We start from the raw sequence: 24,417 nt of genomic DNA, 5'->3' as shown, positions 1-24,417 counted from the left end.
GTTGTTGGGTCAGAATGGGCTCCATGGCAGTTGGTTTGGTTTGGGTTTGGTTTAGTACCTACCTAGAGAGGGTGGTTTTAAGAATTAAGTGAATGAGTGAAGTGTATTATTAGTGCTATTAAGATTCACTCAAATGTTAGGTAAGCACTTTGATGTGTCAGAATTGTGCCAGACCCTAGAAGCAAATGATGGGAGAAACTCACCCTTCCAGGAGTTCATGGTTATTATTGTTCTTGTTGCTCTCCCCCTACTGGGTTTGATTCTTTAGGGTCCCCTGAGTGCAGAAGCCAGCACTGGTTTAGGGGCTTGTTGTGGGGATTTGGGGGGCTGTGTTCCGGGTGGACTGGGGGCTGCCTGCTGCCTCTGCTGAGCCCACCAGGCTGATTGGAGGCGTCTGGACTTGTGTTTCCGCAGAGGAGATTGGGGCAAGGATGGAGAGGAGGAGGACGGGGGTTGGGCAGCGCCCCCCCAATGGGTCTTTTCCTCCTCGTGGGCCCAGGAATCCGAGCCAGCGGGAGGCCGGTAGGGGGCGCTAGAGGACCGACAATGCTGCGGAAAGGGCAGTTACTGAGCACCCACGCCAAGTCCAGGCTCTGGGACCCCACACGCCTCCATCCTACACAGGCTTCCTTCCCACCCAGGGAGGGAGAGCCGGACCAGGTGACCGGTGTTGGGAAAGGAAGGAGCGCGAGAAAACGGAACTCTGGAGCCTGTCCGCCAGCCGGAGCGCGCTCGAGGGCTGGTCGTTACCTTAAAGCCAGGGTCTAACGTGGAGGACCGGAGGCACATGGCATCTGCAACATTGAGTGGATGCATTTACCCTGATAGGGTTAAAAAGGACAGTGATCGTAAAGAAAACTCTGAAAATGTGAAATATACATGACCCTGCTTTGACATGTCTTCAAAATTTAATAATCTAAGAACCTCAAAATGGGGCACCGGTCCTGATTTCCTTACCTTCTTCATACCTCTGTTGGCCGTGTTTCTTCAGTCCCAGGCTTCTTCGCTATCCTCACATACCCAGCTCTGCACACCCCATACCAATGGTTGTTAAAACTCAGACCTCCCCTCCCCTTCAGGAATGTCCAGTCCCTCCCTCCTGCACATCCCCCCCACACACACCCAGGTTTCTCTGTCCTCCCCCGCCCCTGCCTCAGCTAAGCCCTTCTCTCCTTTCTCCTTGTCCATCTTTCACAGGCACACCAGAACCTGGGAGGGAGGCCAGGAGCAGGGCTCCCTCCCAGGGACACCTGAAACCCCCCTGCACCATGATAACCAGCATCTACTCAGGCCTGAATTCCTCCCAGAATTCCTGAGAGGTAAGGACAGGTATAAGGAGTGCGACCCCAGTAAGTATGGGGTCAGTGAGGTCAGGTGTCAGAGGGCAACAGCTGGATTTCATGTGTAGTCCATGGAACCAGGCACCTTGTTGCTAGGCAACCAGAGTCTCACATCACCACCCTAACACATCATCCTGAGCCACAGGATCTTAAACAGTCTCTCAAGCACCCACCACCCCCTGTTGGACCCTGAAAGCAGGAAGAGGGAGGAAACCAGAGCCCTGCCATCAATCCTTGGGAACCACTGCCACACTTAACGTGAGGATCCAGCTACCTGGGCCTTGAGATCACTGTAGCCATGAGTCTGGGAATCATGGAGGAGGAGGATCTGGCCGAGTACTTCCGGCTGCAGTATGGGGAGCGGCTGCTGCAAATGCTACAGTGAGTGTCTGAGAGCCTGCCTGCCTTAGACCATCCACTCCCCATGCCTCATTCTCCTGCTCCCAACCTGTCTTCTCCTCCTCCTGTAACCCAGGGCTCCAAATCATCCTGCCCCCTCACACTGATACCAATCTACCCCCATCATTCTGATTCACCCACCTTATCACCCTGCTCCCTCACTCTGTGGAGGCTAGCATGCCTCTCTCTTTTTCTCAACACCCCAGTCCTTTCACTCATGGAGGGGAATGACCCTCTTCCCTCCCCATGGGTATCTCTCTCACTGGTTACTGCCCAGCCCCAACCTGCCCCAGATGCATAGAACCCACAGGCCCTTCTTGCTGATGTCTTGAGCAGGAAGTTCCCCTCCATTGAGGAGCAGTCGGAGTCCCCATCCATCCGGCTACTGGAGAAGAAAAAAGAGGCCAAGATCATGCACAGTGCTATGGAGCAGAAGAAGGAGGTGGGGGCTGCAGGGACAGGGTTCGCGGGCGCAGGTCTCTTCCCTCTGGGAAGAACACAAATGATCGGAATCTCTGGTGCTATCGTTGTCCTGGGATGCTGTGCTCTGAGCCAGGCATGGGGTAGAGAGGGAGAGACCTCTTATAGACCCTTCCAGGCCTAAGGATAGAGGCTCTGGGCAGAGGGTGCTGGGACATTCCTTCATACACAGCTGGGGCCCTCCTAACTTCTCTACTCCCCTCAACCTCTAGACATTTAAACGCAAGATGGAAGCCTTGAACCTGCGCTGGGAGGAGCTGGGCATCAAGGAGGCCCAGCTGAAGGCCCACATCCAGAAGTTTGAGCAGTTCATCCAGGTGCATAGGGGTGCGGACGGCTGCAGCAGGCTGGTGGGACCCACACGCAGAGGTCCAGCACACTGTTCTTCTCTATCTCCTTCTCCTTGCTTTTGCCGACTCTCTCTCGCTGGGTTAGATCCTGGGCCAGTGCCCCAGAAATGCCTGGTGCTTCCCCTTTTCGATCCTTCATTTAGCACTCTGTTTGGAATTTCCTGTTTATGTGTTAATCTCTGCCCTCTCTAGATTGTTGTTTCCTATTTCCTTACCAGTACCTAGTGCACAGTTAAATCAGTGAGTGAATGAATGAATATACCAACATCAAGGCTGGGCACTTGAGGATACAGAGGTGAATAGGACAGGATCTTAGTCCTCCACCTCCACCCACTCTCCTCTCCATTCTTGCACTGAAGGTCCAGGCAGGAAATGGTCAAAGGAGCAGGCACCAGAGCCCGTTCCCAGACAGCCCTTCTCAATGAGTCCTTAGAGGAGAGATTTAATCATCTTAAAGTCCAGCCAGCACTTATCAAACCCTTAAGGGCCTGGCCCAGCTCCAGAGGCTCACTGCTGCCTTGGGCTATAGAGGAGCCCTCTCTTCAGCATCTTCCATCATGCTTGTGCCTAAAGCAGATAGGAAAGGAAGCTGGTTGGGCTGGGTATCTGAGGGTCAGTCCTTTTACCAACCAGAAAAAAGCTCATGTCATGCAGTTGATGGAGCAGCAGGAGATTTGGGAGTGATGGGTCCTCCAGATGGCTACCAGAGGACTAGTGCTAAAAGGGCAAGGAGGTTCCATTTTCCAACCTCCTCTAACCCTATAAGAGGAAGACAGGATCACCATCAGTAACCCACGGCCTATTCCTACGAGGCCAGACATGCTGCCTCTGTCCAGCCCTTTCACCAACCCTTCCTCCCAAAGCATCCATCACCCCTCTCCTGGGTTCGATAATTCACTGCAGTGACCACATAGAACTCACAGATTATGGGGTTTATTAGGGAAGCATCAGGCTACAATTCGAGTTCAGGAAAAAATGCTCAGTCTCCCAGGCTTCCACTGTCTCTCAACAAACAGTCTCTCACAGTCTCTCCCCCAGCAGTGCGTGTCCCGCAGGAGCACGTCCTTCCTCAGCCAGCAGTCAGACAGAGTTCTGCCTCTAGGAGGCCTCCTTTTGAGCTTGGCAGAGTGGCCAAACTGACCAATCATAACAACAGAATTCTAAGCACCTGAGAGTGAGCCTCCCAGAACATTGCGTTGTGCCATGCCTAACAGAAATAACCCAGGTGAATAACATTTACAATCAGAAGCTCCTCAGTTGCTCATTCCACCACTGAGTTTACAACGACTTATGGGTAGAAAAGCCATTCTAAGTAATTTACTACACCATAACCAGCAATGTGGAAGTCCCTGAAAGCAAGTTACAGATGCCTGGATTCTCTTCTCTATTTGCTTTCAGTAGCTCTGAGGTGGGTCCCAAGCATCTGTATAGTTACAAAGGTCTCAGTGAAAGAGATCTGGATGAACAGTTAGATTTGAAAACCATTGGCTTAGGGCTCTCAGTCCTCTCCTGGGTCTATAGAGCAGAGAAGAAATCTCCTGAGCACATTCCTCCATGTTGTCCAAATACTAGCACCACACATACTCCCTGGTGGAATCAGTGGAGGCCTGGGAGGGGAAAGGGCCACCCAAGTGCCATGTGAGGGGTGGGTTTGCCTCCTACATCTTGGAGAGAGGTCCTGGCAGTAGGAAGGAGAAGACAGGATTGGACTGACTGCAGTAGCTGAGCCTCATGTCATTTTGAGTATCAAATTGCCTGTGCCATCTTCCTTAGCCCTGGCCAGATGCCAATCTGAGCCCCTAGGAACTTGCCACCTGGAATGTCTTCATCCCCTTCAGGCCCTCTGGACAAGGCCCATCACCTGCCTCATCTCCCTATAGCCCAAGCACTGCTACTTCAGCTTTTGGAAGAAAGAGAAGGAGGACCACTACCTCTTGTTTTCCTAGTTGGAGAAACTGTGGCACCAAGTCCAATGGTGGGGGGAAATTCAGACCTTTCAGATCTGGGCCCAGGAATCTGCTCCATGACAAATGGCCACCACTAAGACTAGAAAAAAACAGAAGCTTTGTCAGAAGGTTGAGTTCTCTCCAGAGACTAAGTCCAACAAGCCCTTCCCCAGTCCTCCCTCTGAAGTCCAGACCCCTCTTCCCACAGGAACAGAATCGTTTCCTGTCCAGTTCCCCAAAGCCACCTCTTAACTTTGGTCTAAATTCCTGTCCTCACAACCTCCTGAATCCCAATTCAATCCACAGAAATCTCAACTAACTTCAGGTAACTTGGGAGATCCTTTTCCTCTGTACCTCCTCTCCCAATAGACAGCCCAGCCTTCCCTGCCCACCTTACAGTGTTTTGAACTCAGCAAACAGAGGCCGTGTGAGGGCACTAGGGAGCTGAGGGCCCCACTGACCCCTAGCAGAGCTGACCAATGCCCCTGCCCTGGCCCCAGGAGAATGACCAGAAGCGGATCCGTGCCCTGAAGAAAGCCAACAAGGAGCGAGAACTCAAGAGGCACCGCATGCGGGAGCTGGCAAAGGCCAAGCAGGAGATGGCGGCCTTGCGGCTGGAACACCAGCGGCTGAGCGCCAAGCTGCAGGACTACTCCATCTTCAACAAGTACCTGGAGAAGGTGGTGGAGAGCTCTGAGGCGAGTCCCAGGGGCAAGTAGGAAAGACCTCGGTACTCCCTTTGGCCCCACCTCCCTTCTCTAGGCTCTGGGGTTATTGGAGTGTTTCAATCTGAGTTGGCTGGGATTTGGGGGCTCCTGGCAGATCTGCAGTGATGGTCACACTGGAAAGCCACTAGAAAAGGGCCTTAGACTCTAGTGCACAGCCCTCAGAATGTTGGGGCTCATGTCCATGGGGCCTAATCACACCTACCCAGTCCATGCAGATACCCTCTCTTCAAGACACAGACCCTGAGGACACCTACAGCCATGACATGCAAACTCTCAGGCAAAATGATGTCTCCAAGTAAGCCGGCACTTTTCCCTCTTGAACCCAGGGAGCAGTGGGAGTCTACAGAGGCCCAGCCTTGATCTAGAGCAGGCCATTGCTTGCTCCCTCTCTCTTCCCGGAATCCTCTATCTACTCTGAGCTCACATCTATGGTGGTTGGAAGCCCCTGGATATCCCTGTGGACTTTTTCCTGGGGAAGATTTTATCCCCCACAATGAGGCTTAAAAATGAAGAGAAATTGCTAGCCTGGACTAGATGTTGTTTAGAAAGCTTGTAAGAAGCTTTTGGAGTGCCTGCGTGGCACAAAGAAAAATGAGGCATTCTGGTGGCTCTATGGTTAAAGCATTGAACTGCTAACCCAAAGGTTGATGGTTTGAACCCTCCAGCCACTCCACAGGAGAAAGATAAGGCAGATTGCTTCCATAAGATTTACAGCCTTGGAAACCCTATGGGGCAGTTCTATTCTGTCCTATAAATTCATTATGAGTTGGACTCGACTCCATGGCAGTGAGTTTGGTTTTTTTTTTTTAACCTTCAGTTTGGGTGGTCCAAATGGTTAAGCACTCAACTACTAACTGAATGGTGGTTTGATCCCCGCCCCCTCCCCCCACCCCCAAGCTCTGTGGAGGAAAAGTCTGGTGATCTGCTTCTAAAAGGACAGCTGAAAACTCTCTGGAGTGCAAATCTACTCTGACACATACAGTGTTGTCACGAGTCAAAATTGGCTTGACAGCAGCAGGTTTGGATTCTGGAAGCTTCCAGTGCCACCCCAATGATATTTTAAATCATATTTCTGCTAACCATTAGATAGCACTTACTGTGCACCAGTGGGCTCAGGTGTAGCAAGTATTGTGAGGCTGGCGGAGGACTCAGCAGTGTTTCATAGGTAGGGTCACTATGAGTCGGAGCCAAGCCGACACACCTAGCAGCTGTGCACCAGGCACTGTCCTAAGAACTTACACAGGTATAAGCATTTGCTCCTCACAATCACCCTCTGAAGTGTTCTCCCCATTTTACACATGGGGATAACGTTTTCCACTCCACCTTTATTTTTTTTTTTTAATTTATGTATTTGTTTACTCCCCAGAATTGTATTAAGCATCTGTACTGTTCTAAGGCTTAGCATCCCTCCCTCCTTACTGCTCCAGCTTTCCTGGCCCTGTGGCCAAGTCCCCAGAAGGAAATGTCTGTACCCACAGTCTCTGTGGTCTCACTTTCTGTTTACTCCTTCACCTGGTACAATTTGGCTTCTGCTTCCCTCTCCGAAGTCACCAGTGACCAAACCTTTGAGACTCATTTCGTCTCTAGCCTGGGATTCGCCAGTGGTGTTCACCGACTTTGCTGTATCCTGTGAAGGCACTCATATCCCCCCTCCCCCGGGGCCTTCACCCTCTCTCACAGTGGGCCTTGCTGGGGAGGCCACATCACAGTTTACACAGTTTACAAAGGTCAGGTGCTTTCCTTCCTTCCCAGAAAGTAGCCAGCTAAGAAGAGGTTAGAGCTGAGGGGTGGAGAAGAGACTGAGGAGAGACTGCCTGGTGGGGCTGCACTTGTTTCTCAGGGATTGGGGGCCTGGTGGGATAGCTTTGTGTGTCTGTGTGAGTGAAGTCCGTGTAAATGTCTCTGAGTGTAAGTTGTGTGTTTAGGTCTAGGTTTATGTCTGTCTAAAGCCTTCTGTTGAGGGAAGACCCTCAACAAAATGGATTGACGTAGTGACTGCAATGACGGACTCAAGCGTAGCAAGGATTGTGAAGATGGTGCAGGACCCAGAAGTGTCTCATTCTGTTGTACGTGGGGTCACGAGGACTTGGAGCTGACTTGACTGCAGCTAACAACACAACAGTAAAGCCTCCTGTGTCTTTGTGCGTGTCTGCTGGGAGAGCAGTGTTTTGCAGCAACAAAGATGAGTTTTGGACCAGGCCTCCATTTGCCCTGGCCTGCTCCCTTCACCAGTGTCTTTGACTTAGTTGAGAATAAAATGGGGAGAAGAAGAGAGAGACACTGGGAAAACGCCCTCTTAGTGCAGAGCCAAAAGCCTCTCTGATTTGACTGCTTAGTTAGTATGTGTTGGGCAGTGGGCTCAGGGCTTCACTCGTGAAACTTCATTCAGTCCTCTCATCAGGAAATGGAGGCTCAGAAAGGTGAGGAGAGGTGACCTGCTCAGAGTCTCGCAGCTTGCCAACGGCAGAGCCCTTGCTTTTTACTCACTGTCCTGTGGGCACCACCAATGTCACTGAAAACTGCTCATCTGAAAGTCACCGTGAGGCCAGAGCTACTGGGACTTCTTTCTCCATTCTCATCCCACAACTTGGCAGCATTTGACACTGTTCGGGCTCCTCCTGGAATCATACCTTCGCCTCTGCCTCTATGACAGTTCATGCCATTGCCTTCCTCCTCCCTCCAGCCCCTCCTGCTCTGCCTTCTCTGGGGACTCCTCTTCTAGCCCCATCGGTAAACTTTGTGTTCTTTGGGTCTTTGTCACAGACACCCCACTTTTTCCCCTGAGTGATCCCAGGACCTCACTGCCACCCATGTCCATGGTCATCTATGCTATCCCTCCACCCAGACACCCTGAGGGGTGTGACCACCAGCAGCAGTGACTCCCTGTGGTGGGACCCCATCCATGGAGGGGGAGTATGTCCCTGCAGAGTGTGCATCAGTGTCCTTGGGGGGTGTAGGGAGATGTCTTAGTTTCCTAGTGATCCTGTAACACAAATACGAGTGAGTGGCTTTCAAGAACAGAAATTTAATTTCTCAAGGTTCTGGAGGCTCAAAGTTCAAATCAAGGTCATGGCCATGTCAATTCCTTCCCTGTAGACAGTCCTTATAGATAGTTTCTTGTAACCTTGGCTTGTACATGTTCCTTATACAACATCCATCTCCCCCAACCTGCCCTTCCCTCTCCATGTGCATATCTCTGTGCCTAATCTGCTCTTTTCATTCCTCAGAAGTGATTAGATTTAGAACCCACTTGGGTAGGATCTAAATACCATAACAAATAAAGCCCTATTTCTAAACAGATTCACATCCACAGGTATAGGGTTTAGGATTCTAACATGTATCTTGGGAGATAGGGATACAATTCAATCCATAATGCCCAGTGATGCTTATATAGAAACACTCATCCAACTTGTTTATGCATGAATCCCAAATCTCTGTTATTTCCTCCATTCTAAGGTATCACTTAAACCTCCCTCCCAAAAAAACTAAGCCAGTTGCCACTGAGTTGATTCCAACTCATGGTGACCTCATGTGTTACAGAACGGAACTGTTCCATGGGGTTTTCTTGGCTGTAATCTTTACAGATACAGTCATGCACCATATAACATTCATTCATGCATATCTGACCACGTATATGTCTGTGGTCCCAACTCCAATAAAGCCTTATGTATTAAAAATTCTAGATACTTAAAATGGCTCATTTGGAAGGAAGGTTGGGCAATCTACTTCCGTAGTGATACTGCCTTGGAAACCCAAGGAGGGGTCGCTATGAGTCAGGTCTGACTTGACGGCACATAACAACAATGGTTCATATTAACAAATGGCCACTACTTTGCAACATGCATCAAAACATTATTATTATTACTGTATTATTATGTTAAGAATGCTTTAGTGTATATAGAAGTTTTCCTTCATGTTTTTATGCATAGAAAGGTACTACATACTATATACTAAGACAAACGTTTGACTAACTGATGTTAGATATGAACTGTACCTAACTGTTTTGACTTATGTACGAATTTGACTTAAAGACAGACTTAGAAATGGAACTTGTTCATAATCAGGGACTGCTGGTATATAATACGGTGTTCACACAATGCCCAAATCATGAGCATCCTATTTGACAGAATGTCGTATGGATATTAAGCAACACATGATTATAGGTTATTTAATATTGATGCTTTTTTTGTGTGTGAAGGTAGTTAGGGAAAAGAAGCCCTGGTGGCACAAACGGTTAAGAGCTCAGCTGCTAACCAAAAGGTTTGTGGTTCCAACCCCACTCGATGGTTCCACACAAGAGAGACCTAGCAATCTACTCCCATAAAGATTATGGTGTTGTTTTGTGCTGTTGCGTTGGATCCAACTCATAGCGACCCCTCTTTGGGTTTCCAAGGGGGTATTGCTATGGAAGTAAATTGCTCAACCTTCCTTCCGAGGAGTGGCTGGTGGGTTTGAACCACCAGCCTTCTGGTTAGCAGTCAAGTGCCTTAGACACTACACTACCAGAGCTCTAGACAAGAAAATCCTATGCAGTTCTACTCACATAGGGTTACTATGAGTCAGAATCAAGCTCGATGGCACCTAACAACAAGCTAGGGAGGTCACCCTATTAAGAATGAGTCCCAATGTAGTGCAAATAGTTAAACACAGGCAGTCTGATCCCACCTAGAGGTATGCAAATGCAATGCAATCACTGCCCTTGAGTCCGATCCGATCCGACTGATAGAGACCCCTCCTTGGGTTTCCCAGGCAGTATCACTATGGAAGTAGATTGCCCAACCTTCCTTCTGAGGAGTGGCTGGTGGGTTTGAACCACCAGCCTTCTGGTTAGCAGTCATGTGCCTTAGGCACTATGCCACAAGAGCTCCTTGGTCATATTAAAGAAGCAGATAATGATATGGAATGTGTCAGATTCTGAGATGGAACAAAATATATCTTAGAACTGAGGAAATTGGGTGTATCTCTGATCAGTATCTCTCTCCTAAGCTTCAGGCCACTATATATATCTCCTTGCTACCACACCTCAACTCATCTGCTTCCTCCCACCACCGGGCCAGCCCTGCTGCTGATATGTCCTCTACTGAGGAGTGGCACAACCACCCACTCAGGGGCCACCCACTCACAGCCCCGCCAGAACGCAGGCCTCAGCGCTTGACTCCTCCCTCTCATTCACTCCCATAGCTATCAATCACCAGATCTGCTCTAGCCTGCCTCTGAAGCATTTCTGGAATCTATCCCCTGGCCCTGCCCTCATCTAAGACCACCAGTGTACTGCATCTGGAGTTCAGCTTTCTGTTATTTCTGGAAGCCTGTTTCACCTTCTACAGCCAACGTGATCTCCCATCCTTTCTTTTTCCCTTCCCTTTCCCTTCCTCCCTCCCTTCCTCTCCCCATTCCTCCCTCCCTCCCTTTCTCTCTCTCTCTCTCCTCCTCTTCCCTCCCTCCCTCTCTTCTTCTTCCTTCTCATTCTTCTTCTCTCCTCTCTCTCCATTTCTTTTAAATTACTTTAAGCATATAAAAAGTATAGAAAAATACATAACAGTACCCAAGTACTCACTATACAGCTTTGTCAGATCTTAACGTTTTGCCTTATTTGCCCTGGATTGTTTTTTTCTAAGAAACAAAACACTGCAGGTGGTTGAAACACCTCTTGTGCTCCTTGGAATCTCGTTCCCTCTCCTCAAAGTGAACCAGTGTTCTGATTGTCAAATTTCTCATTCTTACGCTTTTTTTCCTTCTTTTGCAACATATTACCGGCTGCTGTCGAGTCAACTCTGGCTCATGGTGACGCATGTGTGTCGGAGTGGAACTGTGCTCCGTAAGGTTTCCAGTGACTGGTTTTTCAGAAGTAGATTGCCAGGCCTTTCCTCCAAGGTGCCTCTAGGTGGACTTCAACTTCCAACCATTCAATTAGCAGCCAGGTGCATTAACCATATGAATAAACTATATAAAGTATTACCCATAGTCTTTTGCCACTTGCTTTTTTCAATCAATGGTACCATTTTTTTTTTTAAAGGAAATCTTTTTATTATGGAAAATTTCAAACTTATACCAAAGTAGAGGAAGAATAGTCTAATGAATGTCCATTGCTCATTAGCTAGTTCCAACAATTATCAACTAATATCCCCCTTACCTTCCCACCGCCACCATTTGGAAGCAAATGATGTTTTTTCATCCATAAGTTTTTCAGTATATATCTCTGAAAGTTAAGGGCTTTTTTAAAAAACATAATCACAATGCTATTATCACAACTAGTTAAAATTTAACAGCAATTTTTTAAATTAATTGATTACTTTTTATTGTGATTAGGGTGAATGCTTATAGATCAACTTCATTTTCCATACAGCAGCTCATGCACGTTTTGTTTTATGACATTGATTGCAATCCCCACACCTTAACAGCTTTCTTCCCACTTCCTCCCTGTGATTATCCTTCCCCTTTGTTCTTCTTTCCTATGATTCCTGCCCTCTAAGCTATCTCCCTGTGTAAATATTGCCCTTCTGATATCCCATGTGTTCTGGTTACCTAGTGCCACTCTGAGAGGAATATACCACATATGGGATGGCTTGAACGAGCAGGAGTTTATTCTCTTACAGTTTGGGAGGCTAGAAGTCTAAGTTCAAAGTGCCAGGCTCTAGGGGCTGAGTGAAAGCCCCTCGACCTTGGGTTTCAGCTCTGTCTCTGGTTCCCAGCCCACTGAAGCTGAAGGCTTTCTTTGCTCAGGCTGCTGCTGGCTACTGAGGCTGACAAACCCCAAGGTTGACAAGTAAAAAGGCACAGTCCCGATGTTACCAAACCACACAGCAGACCATTAATTCAAGTCCATTGAAAGTCCCAAGATTGGCAGAGCATGGCAGGCTACTGAATGAAGACTCGGCTACATGCAGGGTTCAAGTGTGCCAAAAAGCTGGAGACCTTCCTCAAAGATGCTTCTTGTATACTGGAAGCAGACCACATCCCTAAAGCAGCTACTCAGCTGCTCCCATAGATTCCACCATGGAAGCTCCCCTGGAGCGTGTCCACCATGGTTGGCCCTGCTGGTATTTGAAATATCATTGGCATAGCTTTGTATTAGGGGGAAAGAGATCCCAAATTCAAATAGGTTCAATAAAGACACTTTTCTTAAGCCTTGGTCAGAACAAAGACAATCATCCTGGATGAGGAAAACCATCAGCCAAATGAAGTCTGCTGAGTCATGGCCATGGGGTTAATTAAGTATGATTTTAAAACACCACAAAATCATGCTTGGTGGTAGATAGATTGTTACAGGCTACTGCAGAAGCCAGGTAAAGACCATGATTGGGATTTGAAGATAGGAAAAGGTTACAGGATTGGTTCTGGGCCTTGACTACCTGCCTAGGTGGTGGTCCAGATAGGCTGGGATTAATGCAGCCTGAGTCTTAGCCACAAGGTGGCTACTAAACAATACCAAGACCCCATCCTTAATTTCTCGGAAGGAAGACTGGGCAATCTACTTACATAGAGATACTGTCTTGGAAACCCAAGGAGGGGTCGCTATGAGTCTTTGAGTCAAGATCAATTCCATGGCAGTGAGTTCCAAGGCAGTGAGTTTTTTTGTTTTGTTTTGTCTTAACCTTAATTTAAATCATAAAAGGACACCCTCAGGCTAGTTCCCTAGTTCTTTATGAGTGCATAATCCACTTTCAACCATATTCTTCCTGAAGGCAAACTGCCCCTACCTAGGTTTGTCCTAGAACTTGTCTGTGATACCTACAATGCTGGTTTATGACCAGAAAGAACCCAAATTGTATCTGAAACTTATGTGAAGCCTCAAAATGGAATTAGGGCTCCCACTGAGGACCATAGCCTTCCACAACCCCAAGTGCTTTAGAAATTAAGCTCTTGTATGACCTCCACCATCATAACAACGTGCAAGCCACCAACCACAGTACAACAAAGTGACAGTGAGGTGGTGGCACACATCTTTACCCATGCTGTTTCCTCTCCCCGTAATATTTCCTCACCTTCCCCTACTTCCTTTTGCCGGCTACTTTCTATCCATACCTCCAGCCTCATTTTAGCCATCCTTTTCCCCAGGAATGCTTTTCTGGCCGTTCCACCTCCAAGCGTTAGTGGGTTGCACCTCCCCACAGAGCTATATTTGGGGAAAAAACTAGCAGGGTAGTCCTGGGACACTAATCTCTCAGAAATGTGAAGAGATGGAGAAAGCACTCAAGGTGTGTCCCCTGGAGCTGCAGGTGCACATTGACAAACCCCTGAGGAGATAAGTTGGAGTCACAGCAACTGGTGCTCACATTGCCTTCTAGAGAGAGTGGGTTGCAGGACTTTTGCTCCTCTGAGTGTGGCTCGTGGTGTAGGGGCAGAATGAGATGGTTCTGCATTATCCTGGAGGAGGCCAGCTGGGCCTGGAAGACCACCTGCCCCACTGGACCTCTCCAGCTCCAACTTCTCCCAAATAAATACCAGTAAATGTTGAATAAATATCAGAGAGCACCAGGCTTGAAGGAGCATCAAGGTACTATCCCACACATCTCAGCCCAGCTCTGTCCACCAATCATGTCCTTGTTGTAAGTTGCTATTGAGTTGGCTCTGACTCATGGTGACCTTATGTTTAACAGAACAAAACATAGCCTGGTCCTGAGCCATTCTCACCATCCTTGGTATGTTTGAGCCCCCAGTCACAGATAGGGCTTATCGCTGTGTGTTGTAATGGCCTATTTACTCATCTGTCTATCCTCCCTCCCTTCACACCACCCCCTGTGCTATAAGCTCCATAAAAGCAGGGCCTGGCTTTCTTATCTCTTGCTGTGTCCTTAGCATTTAGCACAGGCCCTGGCTTGTAAATGGTTCTTGCTACATTCTTCTAGAATGAAGTAAGTATTGCCCTGGGTAGTTGTTGTTAGTTGTAGTAGAGTTGGCCCCTGACTCATAGCAACTCTTTGCACACACAAAAAAACACTGCTCAGTCCTGTTCCATCTCCATGATAGGTGGGGAATTGGACCATCGTGATCCTAGAGTTTTCAAAAGTAGATCACCCGGCCTTCTTCCTAGTCTGTCTTAGTTGGATCAGAAGCTCTGCTAAAACCTCCAGCATCATAGCAACACACAAGCCCCACTGTTGGACGCTTTATAGCTCTGCCTGAGGTGCATTGGTGGGAACCGAATGCTACCACTGGATCACCACTGCCCCCTTATTGACTTGGAAGACATCTCAAAATGGCTCCCATCAGCAATTCTCACCCCTGGGTGCACTTTGAATCACCCAGGGGAGTTTTGTAAAATTCAGATGACAGGGGCCACCTCAGATCTTTTCATGAATCCACATTTCTGGGAGTGGAGCCTGGCAGGTATCTTTTTTAAAGCTCCTCTGGTGGTTCTAAGATGCAGTCAAGATTGAGAATCCCCTGCCCAGTTGCACCCTGCCCAACACAGAGACAATAACCCATACCAACCCAGGAGAAGTATAGGTGATACTCCAACATCCTCACAACTTTTCGCTCCTTGCCTCTGGCTCTGGGCCTCCCTGCTTGGTGGGTTGTCTATGCTGACCCCTCGGCAGTGCAGTGACCTGAACATCTGGCCACAGTTTGAGGAGATACACGAGGTGATCGCACGCTACAAGACGCTGGTGAGCATGCACCACGACCTCATGCAGTCGGCACAAGAAGGCCAAGAGAAGATCGAGCGCGCCAAAGCGCGACTGGCACGCTACATGGAGGAGAAGGACGATGAGATCCTACAGCACAACAACGAGCTGGCCCGGCTGCAGATGCGCTTTGACCGTGCCCGTAGTGATGTCATTGTCTGGGTGAGGGGCTCATCAATCATCCTGGGCTCCCAGGGTGGGGCAAGTGAAGGCCTCTAGCCCTCCATAGCACACCCATCCTAACACTTCCTGCCCTCACACCCCTACCCTGTGCCCTCCCCAGGAATCTCGCTGGGCACACATCCAGAACACTGCAGCCAAGAAGACTCTCCTGCTTGGCACCATTAAGATGGCGACACTGAACCTCTTCCAGATCGTGAGCAAGCAGCTGAAGGAGACAGCTAATGTGTCCCTGGATGACACACACAAACAACTGGACATGGTAGGAGGATGGGTAGGCACCTGGGTATGGCTGAGTGGGCTGTGCTAGGAGATTCTAGATTTGTTGAGTGGCAGAATGAGCCCGTCAGAGACAACCAAAATCCACTGCTGTCGAGTCGATTCCAACTCAGCCACCCTAGAGGACAGAGTAGAACAGCCTCAGGGTTTCCAAGGCTGGAAATCTGTATGGACACAGACTGTCACATCTTTCTCCAGTGGGGCAGCTGGGTTTGAACTGCTGTCCTTTCAGTTAGCAGCCAAGCTGCTTAACCACTGCACCACCAGGGCTCCTTCTGGATACTGCCCACCCACCCACCTACCCACCCACTGCCAATGAGTCGATTCCCACTCATAGTGACCTTACAGGTGAGAGTAGAACTCCCCTATAGAGTTTCTAAGGCTGTAAATCTTTACAGATGCAAACTGCCTCATCTTCTGCAAAGCATCTTGTGGGTTTGAACCGCTGACCTTTTCATTAGCAGTCAGATACTTTAGCCACTGCACACCAGAGCTCCTACACCACCAGAGCTTCCCCCCAACAGAGCAGTAAGTCTCAAATTTTAACAGGCATCAGAGTCACCTGGGTAGTGGAGAATATTGCCAGGCCCCACCCCTAGTGTCACTGATTTGATAGGTCTGAGATGGGAGCCAGAGATTTTTCGTTTTCAACAAGTCCAGCTGATTCTGCTGGTCTGGGTTCCACACTGTGAGAACCACCACATGAGAGCAAAGACCCGTGGGCCCCAATCAAGGCGGGCAGTAGCAGGAACCACTGTTGAATTCATTAGTTGTGCAAAACAATCTTTTTAACTTCTAGTCAGGTACTATGGCTTGCTAAAGCCTTATGCCCAAGGCCTATTTTGTTAAAAAGGACAATTGGCAAGTACAAAAAGTGTGAAAGTCATATTAATACCAATCTGAATCTTGACAGTTCAAACTCATCAGCCACTCCTCAGAAGGAAGGTTGGGCAATCTACTTCCATAGTGATACTGCCGCGGAAACCTAAGGAGAGGTCGCTATGATTCGGGTCCGACTCGACAGCATATAACAACAACAACAAATAGGAAATAATTTTTTCACTGTAGGATTCAAAATTATTTCATTGCATATCCTAAAGTTACTTCCTCATACTATCACTGCATCTGCATGTAGGAGTTGACAACTCCATACCTACTTGTTGCTTCTAGTCTGCCAAACCTGATACTAGATTTCTGCAGGATGTGGGAATGTGGCCTCCTGAAGACGTCAGTCACAGGAGAGCACTGGACTCGTTATATGTTATGCCCAGGGGTGCTTCGTCTTGGGACAGGGGAGCCCTCTTGCCGAGCAGGGTTACCTCTGGTCCTCTTGCCTTGTTAGATCCAACAGTTTATCCAAGACCTGTCAGACATCTGGGCAGAAGTGAAGAAAAAGGAACAGCAGCAAATCCGGGTTTAAAGAGGCAAATGTGCTTCCAGAATATTCTGAGATGGAGAATAAATAAATGCTTGGTGAGCTTATAGTCCAGTCAGCCCAGCCCACTGAAGACCGAGTGCCACAGACAGTGGGTGAACACCCTGCCATTTTCCCCTGCACTTCAGTCCATCCCAGCCCTGAAAACATTAAAACTTAGAAGGTTTTTCCTAAATTCTCACTATTTTTCGGTGGTTTATTCAATAGAAGAGGGCCAGTGGGGGGAGGGGCCTCTCAAACCTGGTCACTTAGGGACTAGAAACCAAATCTTAGGTATGGTGTCTCCTAGGCTTTAGATGAGTGGGTGAGTGGGTGGGCAACAGACCAGTGGGGTTAGTACTTAGGACCCTTTTTTCTTCCACTACTCAAAAAAAAAAAAAAAAGTGTTTCTAATCTGAGTAGCATAGTGCCTAAGACACTTGACTGCTAACCAGAAGGCTGGCGGTTCAAACCCACCAGCCACTCCTCGGAAGGAAGGTTGGGCAATCTACTTCCCTAATGATACTTCCTCGGAAACCCAAGGAGGGTCCGACTTGATGGCACATAACGAGAACAATCTGAGTGCAAAGAATCACTGCTGAAAATTATAAGGCAGCTTTCCAAGTCAGTGTTCCAAAGATGCTGGATCAAGAACACTTCATTGACTTTAGGAGCAAGCTCTGTTCTCCTGCCTCCTGTTGTCCTAAAACATATATAATATGGTGTGTTAGACTGGGTTCTCTAGAGAAACAAAACCAGTAAAGCTTATATAGAGAGAGAAAGAGAAATTTATCTTAGGAAAATGGCTCACACACTTATAGAAGCTGGCATGTCCAGAGTTCTTGGATGAAACGTCAAGCTGGAGGCTTTTCCTGACTCTCGCAGCTGCAAGGACTGATGAGCTCAAGGTTGGCAGGCAGTGTACTGGGTGTTGACTCCAACAAATGATGAATAGAAGATCTCCAGGCCAAATGGTGGATTGTTTGCTCACAGACAGTTGTAGGCAGCACAACTGAATCCTGATGCACAGAAGAATGTCTCTTTTCCCAGGATGTCCATAAATATACCGGAAGCAGGCCACACCCCTAGGGAAACTCCCTTTCAACGGATTGGCTGCTCAAAACATAATCATCTGATCCCATCATGGGTATAACCACATCACAACTGCTTAAACCACACAGAATTATGGTCCAGCCAAGTTGACACACAGCTCCAACTATCACATCTAGTATCAGCAGTACTAATGAAAAAATAGTAGGCAGGCTACTCTCTAACATGTGAGGGACCACAAATATGCCAAATGACAACTTCAAACCTCAGGACAATCTTAACAGGCTAGAACAATGGGTTAAAGACAGCGAAAACTAAACAATACAGGTAAATGTAGCATCTTGCACTCAGTTTCAAAAACTCCATTGTACATTTTGAAATCATCAATGGAGACATCCAGGTAGAGACCCAAGGGACATTAGCAATAAAAGGAGTGACATTTATTGAGCATATAGTTCATAGAGATCATCCTCATGAAAACTGTAAAGCAGTAGTATCCCGGCTGGACTGCAAAGGACACTGGCTTCAGGACCCCAGGGCCAGAATTCAAACGTGGGTCGACCTGCCCGAAAGCCTGTGCTCATCTCTACTAGCCCACACTGCCTCCAAAGCAGGCTGATGGGCAGGCCTGAACAAGGCTTCTCATTTCCTCCTTGCCCATGATCCTGGAGGGCTCCTACAAGGGAGGGCATTGGTGTAGCCTGCCTCCCTGGGACCCTGGTTTGGGCTCCAGTAACGCCTCACCTTTGTGTACAGTATCGTACCACAGTGGTTCTCAAAATATGATCCCCAGCCTCACTTGGGAGCCTGTTAGAAATGGAAATTATCAAGCCCTGAGAATCTAAAACTCGGGTAGTACTCCTCAATCTCAGTTTTAACAAACTCTCCCACGTGATTCTGACATGCACACTGTCTTAGACTGAACCAAACACTTTCAAGTACCTGGGCTCCATCTCCTATGGTGTAAGGTAATATATATTAAAACCTGTATCAGTCTGCATTCAATCAGAGAAGCAGAACCATTAAAAGCGAGAGATGATTGATAGATAAAGAGAGAGAGAGAGAGAGAGAGAGAAATGTATATAGATAGATACAGATATAAAGGATATAAAGGAATTTGTTACAGAGATTTGACCTTGGCCAACTATGGGAGCAGATTAAGCAGTCTCTGTAAGGTTGTCATCTTGCATCAGATGCTGGAGCTTGAAAACCACATGGGGGTTGTTGGGAAGGAGATATGAATGGGTAGTGGGGAAATCAAGAACAAGCTGGAGTCTATGAGGATGAACCCACGTCGGTTCTTGTTGCTTCTGTACTTGGTGGTGTGGGTGTCCTGCAGAAGCCAGGACTCTTTGTCATAGAGCTAAACACACACAGACTTGGCCTAGGAGTTGGAGAAGTTAGAGGAGGATCCAAGAGAAGGTGAAGGAGTTGGGGCTTGCTCCCAGCCTCACACCCACAGCTGCTGCTTCCCTCCAACCTACAACCTCCCACAAGAAACCCCCTGTGGCCCACCCTAATCTGAAACACATAAGAAATAAAATTCTGGGAAATACGGTCCTCTCTAGCCAAATTGACACATTACAAAGCCACTACCCTTTCACTGTCTCCATTTTACAGGTGAGGAAATGGAGGCTTGGCCTTCTTTAGAGGAAAGACATGGACACAGAGGTCCCACTAGAGATGGCTGGCCCTGGCCATGGACACTTCTCTCTAAAGGGGCTGGAGGGCAGAGGCCATCTTATAGATCCAAGGCTGCTCACAAGGGAACAGGGAGGGGGATGTCTCTCAACGGAAGGAGCGTGAGGGTTGGAGGAATCAGAGCCTTCCAGAAACAAGTTTGTGGGTGAAATGTATGCCTCTAAAATAGTTTCCATGACTGGTTTGCCTACTGGGCTGTGTACTGGGAGGTGGGAGAGGGTGCCAGACTGACACTTCCTCCAGCCCCCAGCACACGCATCTCTCATTTCCACTGCCTCTATGAGGTGTCCTTTGAGAAGTCCAGCCTGTGAGAACTGAGCAGACTCTTGGTGGGGTGAAGGTCCTACTAGCTGTGCCCCAAGGCCTTGTGCCAGGGAGCTACAGTTCCCTCTCTCCCTTCCTTCCCCACCTCCCCTCCTCTGGCTTTACCCCCTTGGAGTGTCAAGTTTCTTGCTCAGCTAATCTGTGGACTAGGACTAGCGAAGGGTCACACTTAGAATTCCTATGATCACACACAAGCTCATCTTAAAACCCCGGGTTTACACACGTGCCTAAAACTCACTCTGATAGTGTTGCATTTTTAAGGTTTTTAAAACAGGCCCAGCCCTGGGGCCGAAGAAATTCTGTGGTTTAGGCAGATTTCTGGATTACAAGAGAAGCCACAAATCCACAAACTCATTCCCAAGCCAACCAGAAAGAGGGAGTGCAAATCCAGAAGGCTCCAGGGATCCTGAGGAGCTTGAGTGAGAGACTTCCCGTCAGGAGTGGGGAGGACAGCGGTCAGGCACAGTCCTCGCCCTCTTTCCCTCACCTCAGGTCCTCAGGCCCTCGGCATGTGTACCCCGGGCCCTGTACCCACACAGAGAAACCCAAGACTTCCCAATTAAGAGAGATTTGGACTTCCATATGAATGAGATCATTTCCAAGAACAAGAATATGAAGCTTAAGGGCCTGATTGGAGTTTTCCCATCAAGAAAAGACTCTAGCCCATTAAAGCAGAAATAACTGATTGGTTCCAGAAATGAATGCCTCTCATCAACAAAGGCAGCAAGCAGAGCTCTGGGTATTTTAAGGGCAAAGGGAGGCAAAAGGAGGGAAGCCCTTCAGTGCCTTGTTCTCAGTGCGAACCAAACTAGCTGCCATCTGACTTCGACTCATGGCAACCTCATGCACCTGAAGTGGAACCAGGCTTCACAGGGTTTTCTGTCATCTTTCAGAAGAATATCACGTGGCCTTTCTTCCAAGGTGCCTCTGGATGGGTTCAAACCTCCCACCTTTTCGTTCAGCAGTTCAGCACTTAATCATTTGCACCACCCAGGGACTCCTCTCAATACTATTAGACTCCATCCCCACCGAAGTCTATTAGCTCTTCCTGATAGAAGGGAGTACAGGAAGGAAGAAACAAACAGAAGACAGGGGCTGGGGGTGGGGTGGGCGGTAGCTTGAGAGGGAAGGGCCTCAGGTATGAAAGAAGGCTACAAGCAGAGACCCAAGGATCAAGGTACACATGGGCTTAATAGTACTTACTCAATAATCTGTGGTGAATTGCAGCCAAGGAAATCCTATGGAGCCCCTGAGACTGTGGTCCTTAGTCACCCTTCAATCCTGGAAATGAACTCATCCCACTGGCTCAACATTTAGCCAAACAATAGCCGGCTTACAAGGTGAATAATAACACTCAGACGGTACACACTCCGTAGAACAATCAGCCACACTAGATCAAAAGAGCAGCTTCTCCCAGAGATAGAGCTCAGAAGCCAGGAAAGAAGGACAGATGGAAATGGGGAACACAGAGAGGAAGTGGGACGAATGAGGTTATGCGGTGAGGACTGCAATCAATGGCATGAAGTAAAATGTGTATTAACTGTTGAATGGAAAACCAATTGGCTCTGTAAACTTTCACTCAAATCACAATTTAAAAATTTTTTTTTTTTAAATAATGTGGGGTACAGTCAATGTCATGAAATAAAATGTGTATGAGCTGCTATATGGAAAATGAATTTGCTCTGTAAACTTCCACCCAAATCACAATAAAAATTAAAACAATAATAATTTTAAATAAATAAATAAATAAATACTCTTCAGCAAACTATTATTAATGATTAATTAACAAACAGATTAGTAAGTAAACACAATTAAGCCTCTACACTGGGAGGCTGGCACAGGCCCGGGCAGTGTTTCGTTCTGTTGTATACACGGTCACTGAGTCAGAGCTGACTCGACGGTACCTAACAGCAACAAAATAATACCTCACTTAGTGTAAGGCTGTGCATATCATGCTTACTGCTGAATTGTCACTGCCTAGAAGCGACCAGGTGGACAGACATCCCCAAGTCAAGCACATATGCCATGACATATACACAACCCCCAAACAGCAATTGGCATCCAAAAGCTGTCAGTGAAGATGAGATTAAAACTGAGAGTTGAAAGCTCTTGAAGCCAATCTCAGTCTCTCTGGGGCAGCTGAAGAGTCTGCTTCTGTGGGTTTCCTATTGGTGGTTGAAAACAGGTCCTTTGTCACTTAATCTTGCCCTTCAAAACCCCTTTCCCAGACTCTAGGCTGAGTGCCAAATCTTTATGTACAAAGTTTTCAATCAAGTGACAGGTCTCTAGAAACTTGTACTTCTCATTCTATCCCATTTTAGGGGGGATCACTCAGGCACCTGAGTGATATTTATCATACATCTGTCTTACATTCCTGTTGTTGGTGTAACAAAAATACCCCAAGTGGGTGGCTTTAACCCTTTCTTGACCTGTGAGACATATACTGCCCACCTGAATAATCTCCCTTCTGCTGCATAACATAGAAGTAGCACCAAGGTGGGGGGCAGTGGTGGTTCTGTGGTAGAATTCTTGCCTTTTGTGTGAGAGACCTGGGTTCCATTCCCCACCAGAGCACCTCATGCATAACCACCATCTGTGTCAGTTGAGACGTGTTGCTATGATGCTGAACAGGTTTCAGTGGAACTCCCAGGCAAGGTGGACCAGGAAGACAGGTCTGGTCATGTACTTCTGTGAATCAGCCAGTGGAACTCTGGGGATCACAGCAGGTTAATCCACAGCAAACCCAGGGGTGAGGCAGGACCAGGAAGCATTCATTCTGTTGTGCATCAATGAAAGTTTGTCACAAGTCAAAGGCCAGCTAACAACACTTGCAAGGGTGGAGGTCATAGGGGCCATCTTAAAGCTCTGCCGACCACACTGATCAAGAAAAGACATCAACACAGCTTGAGAAAGATGTCCGTGGACCCTGCAGACCTCACCCACAACACTATATAAGTCTCAAGGTCAAGGAGCTGGAGTCCCTGGATGAGGTTTTCACCAACGTGTACAAAGTCAAATGTTCCCTTGTCAGCCGAAAGGCAAGATGGCACCTCCAACCTGAACTTCAAGCCTGAAGAACAGCCCAGTTTGACATAAGGGACAAGTTCCAATGTGGAGGGAAGGAGGGGCTATGACAGGAGTGGGACATGGCCATGCTGAGGGTTGATGTTGAAAGCAATCTTTTAGGTATAGACCTGACCTAGCATTTACTGTGAAAGATTCTCCTCCTGGGGCTTAAGGACTTCTGTTGCTGTTGTCTTCAGGCGCTGTTGCACTGGTTCCGACTCACAGTGACGCTGTGGACAACAGAACGCAACCCTTGCTGTGTTGAGCCCTCATTGCAGCCACGGTGTCAATCCATCTCGTTGAGGGTCTTCCCCTTTCTCGCTGTCCCTTTTCCAGGAACTGATCCCTTCTGATAACATGACCAAAGTATCTGAGACAAAGTCTGGCCATTCTTGCTTCTAAGGCACATTCCAGCTGGACTTCTTCCAAGATGGATTTGTTCTTCTGGCAGTGTATGTCATGCACAATATTCTTCACCAACACAATTCAAATGTATCCATTTGGGTGCAGTCTTTCTTATTCATTGTTCAGCTTTCACATGCATAGGAGGTTATTGAAAAGACAATGGCTTGGGACATGAGCACTTTAGTCTTCAAAGTGACACCTTAGCTCTTTAACTTTAAAAAGGTCTTTTGCAGATTTCCCAATGCAATACAATACATCCTTTGATTTCTTGACAGTTGCTTCCATGGGTGTTGATTGTAGATCCAAGCAAAATGAAATCCTTGACAACTTCAATATTTTCTCTGTTTATTATGATGTTGGTTACTGGTCCAGTTGTGAGGATTTTTGTTTTCTTTATGTTGAGATGTAATCCATATTGAAGGCTGTAACCTTTGATCTTTATCAGGAAGTGCTTCGAGTCTCCTTCACTTTCAGCAAGCAAGGTTATGTCATCTGCATATTGCAGGTTGTTAATGATTTTCCCTCTGGTCTTGATGCTGTGTTCTTCTTCATATAGTCCAGCTTCTCAGATTATTTGCTCAGCATACAGATTGAATAAGTATGGTGAAAGACATAGCCCTGATGCACACCTTTCTTGATTTTAAACCACAGAGTATGCCTTTGTTCTATTCCAATAGCTGCCTTTTGGCAGGAATTAATGGAGAATTAGGGGGCGAGGGGAAAGGAAGATGAAGAAGAAAGCTAGCCAGCAAGGAATATTCTTTTTATTTTCTTTTTTCTTTTCAAGCAAAGAGATTTATTGAAGGTTCAAAACAGTTTGAGTCAGGGACATGTCTGATCTCACAAAGTGCAATCAAGTGCGCCAAAATGATGGAGTAACAGACACAAATCTATGAGGTAAAATCAAGAAGTAAAGGTGAAACATTCTGATTGAACGTTGCAAGATCAGGGAAGCTAGAAGTAGAACAACTCAAAGTGGGAACTTTACAGTGACTGGTTGGAAACATGAATGTGGGCTATTTGGATTGGTTAGTTTAGACGTGACTAAGTGGGAGGGGTTGACTGAATGGTTATAAGGTAATTATCTTAGTGGCTAAAGCACTTGACTGCTAACCAGAAGGCTGGC

The 24,417-nt window shown here is 47.6% G+C and overlaps 1 protein-coding gene across 1 annotated transcript; it reads left to right on the top strand.

The window, feature by feature from the left end:
• Positions 1-1,638: 1,638 nt before the first annotated feature.
• CCDC42 (coiled-coil domain containing 42) lies at positions 1,639-16,751 on the top strand. The gene is made up of 7 exons (XM_007952224.1): positions 1,639-1,721; positions 2,076-2,181; positions 2,432-2,536; positions 5,016-5,213; positions 14,813-15,034; positions 15,156-15,314; positions 16,674-16,751. The coding sequence occupies exons 1-7, from the start codon at positions 1,639-1,641 to the stop codon at positions 16,749-16,751; spliced, it is 951 nt and encodes a 316-aa protein (XP_007950415.1).
• Positions 16,752-24,417: the final 7,666 nt, after the last annotated feature.

Source organism: Orycteropus afer, unplaced genomic scaffold (genome assembly GCF_000298275.1).
Source record: "Orycteropus afer afer isolate SDZICR_OR568_19922 unplaced genomic scaffold, OryAfe1.0 scaffold00330, whole genome shotgun sequence".
Classification (NCBI taxonomy): domain Eukaryota; kingdom Metazoa; phylum Chordata; class Mammalia; order Tubulidentata; family Orycteropodidae; genus Orycteropus; species Orycteropus afer.
This window is presented reverse-complemented; position numbering and strand designations above follow the sequence as displayed.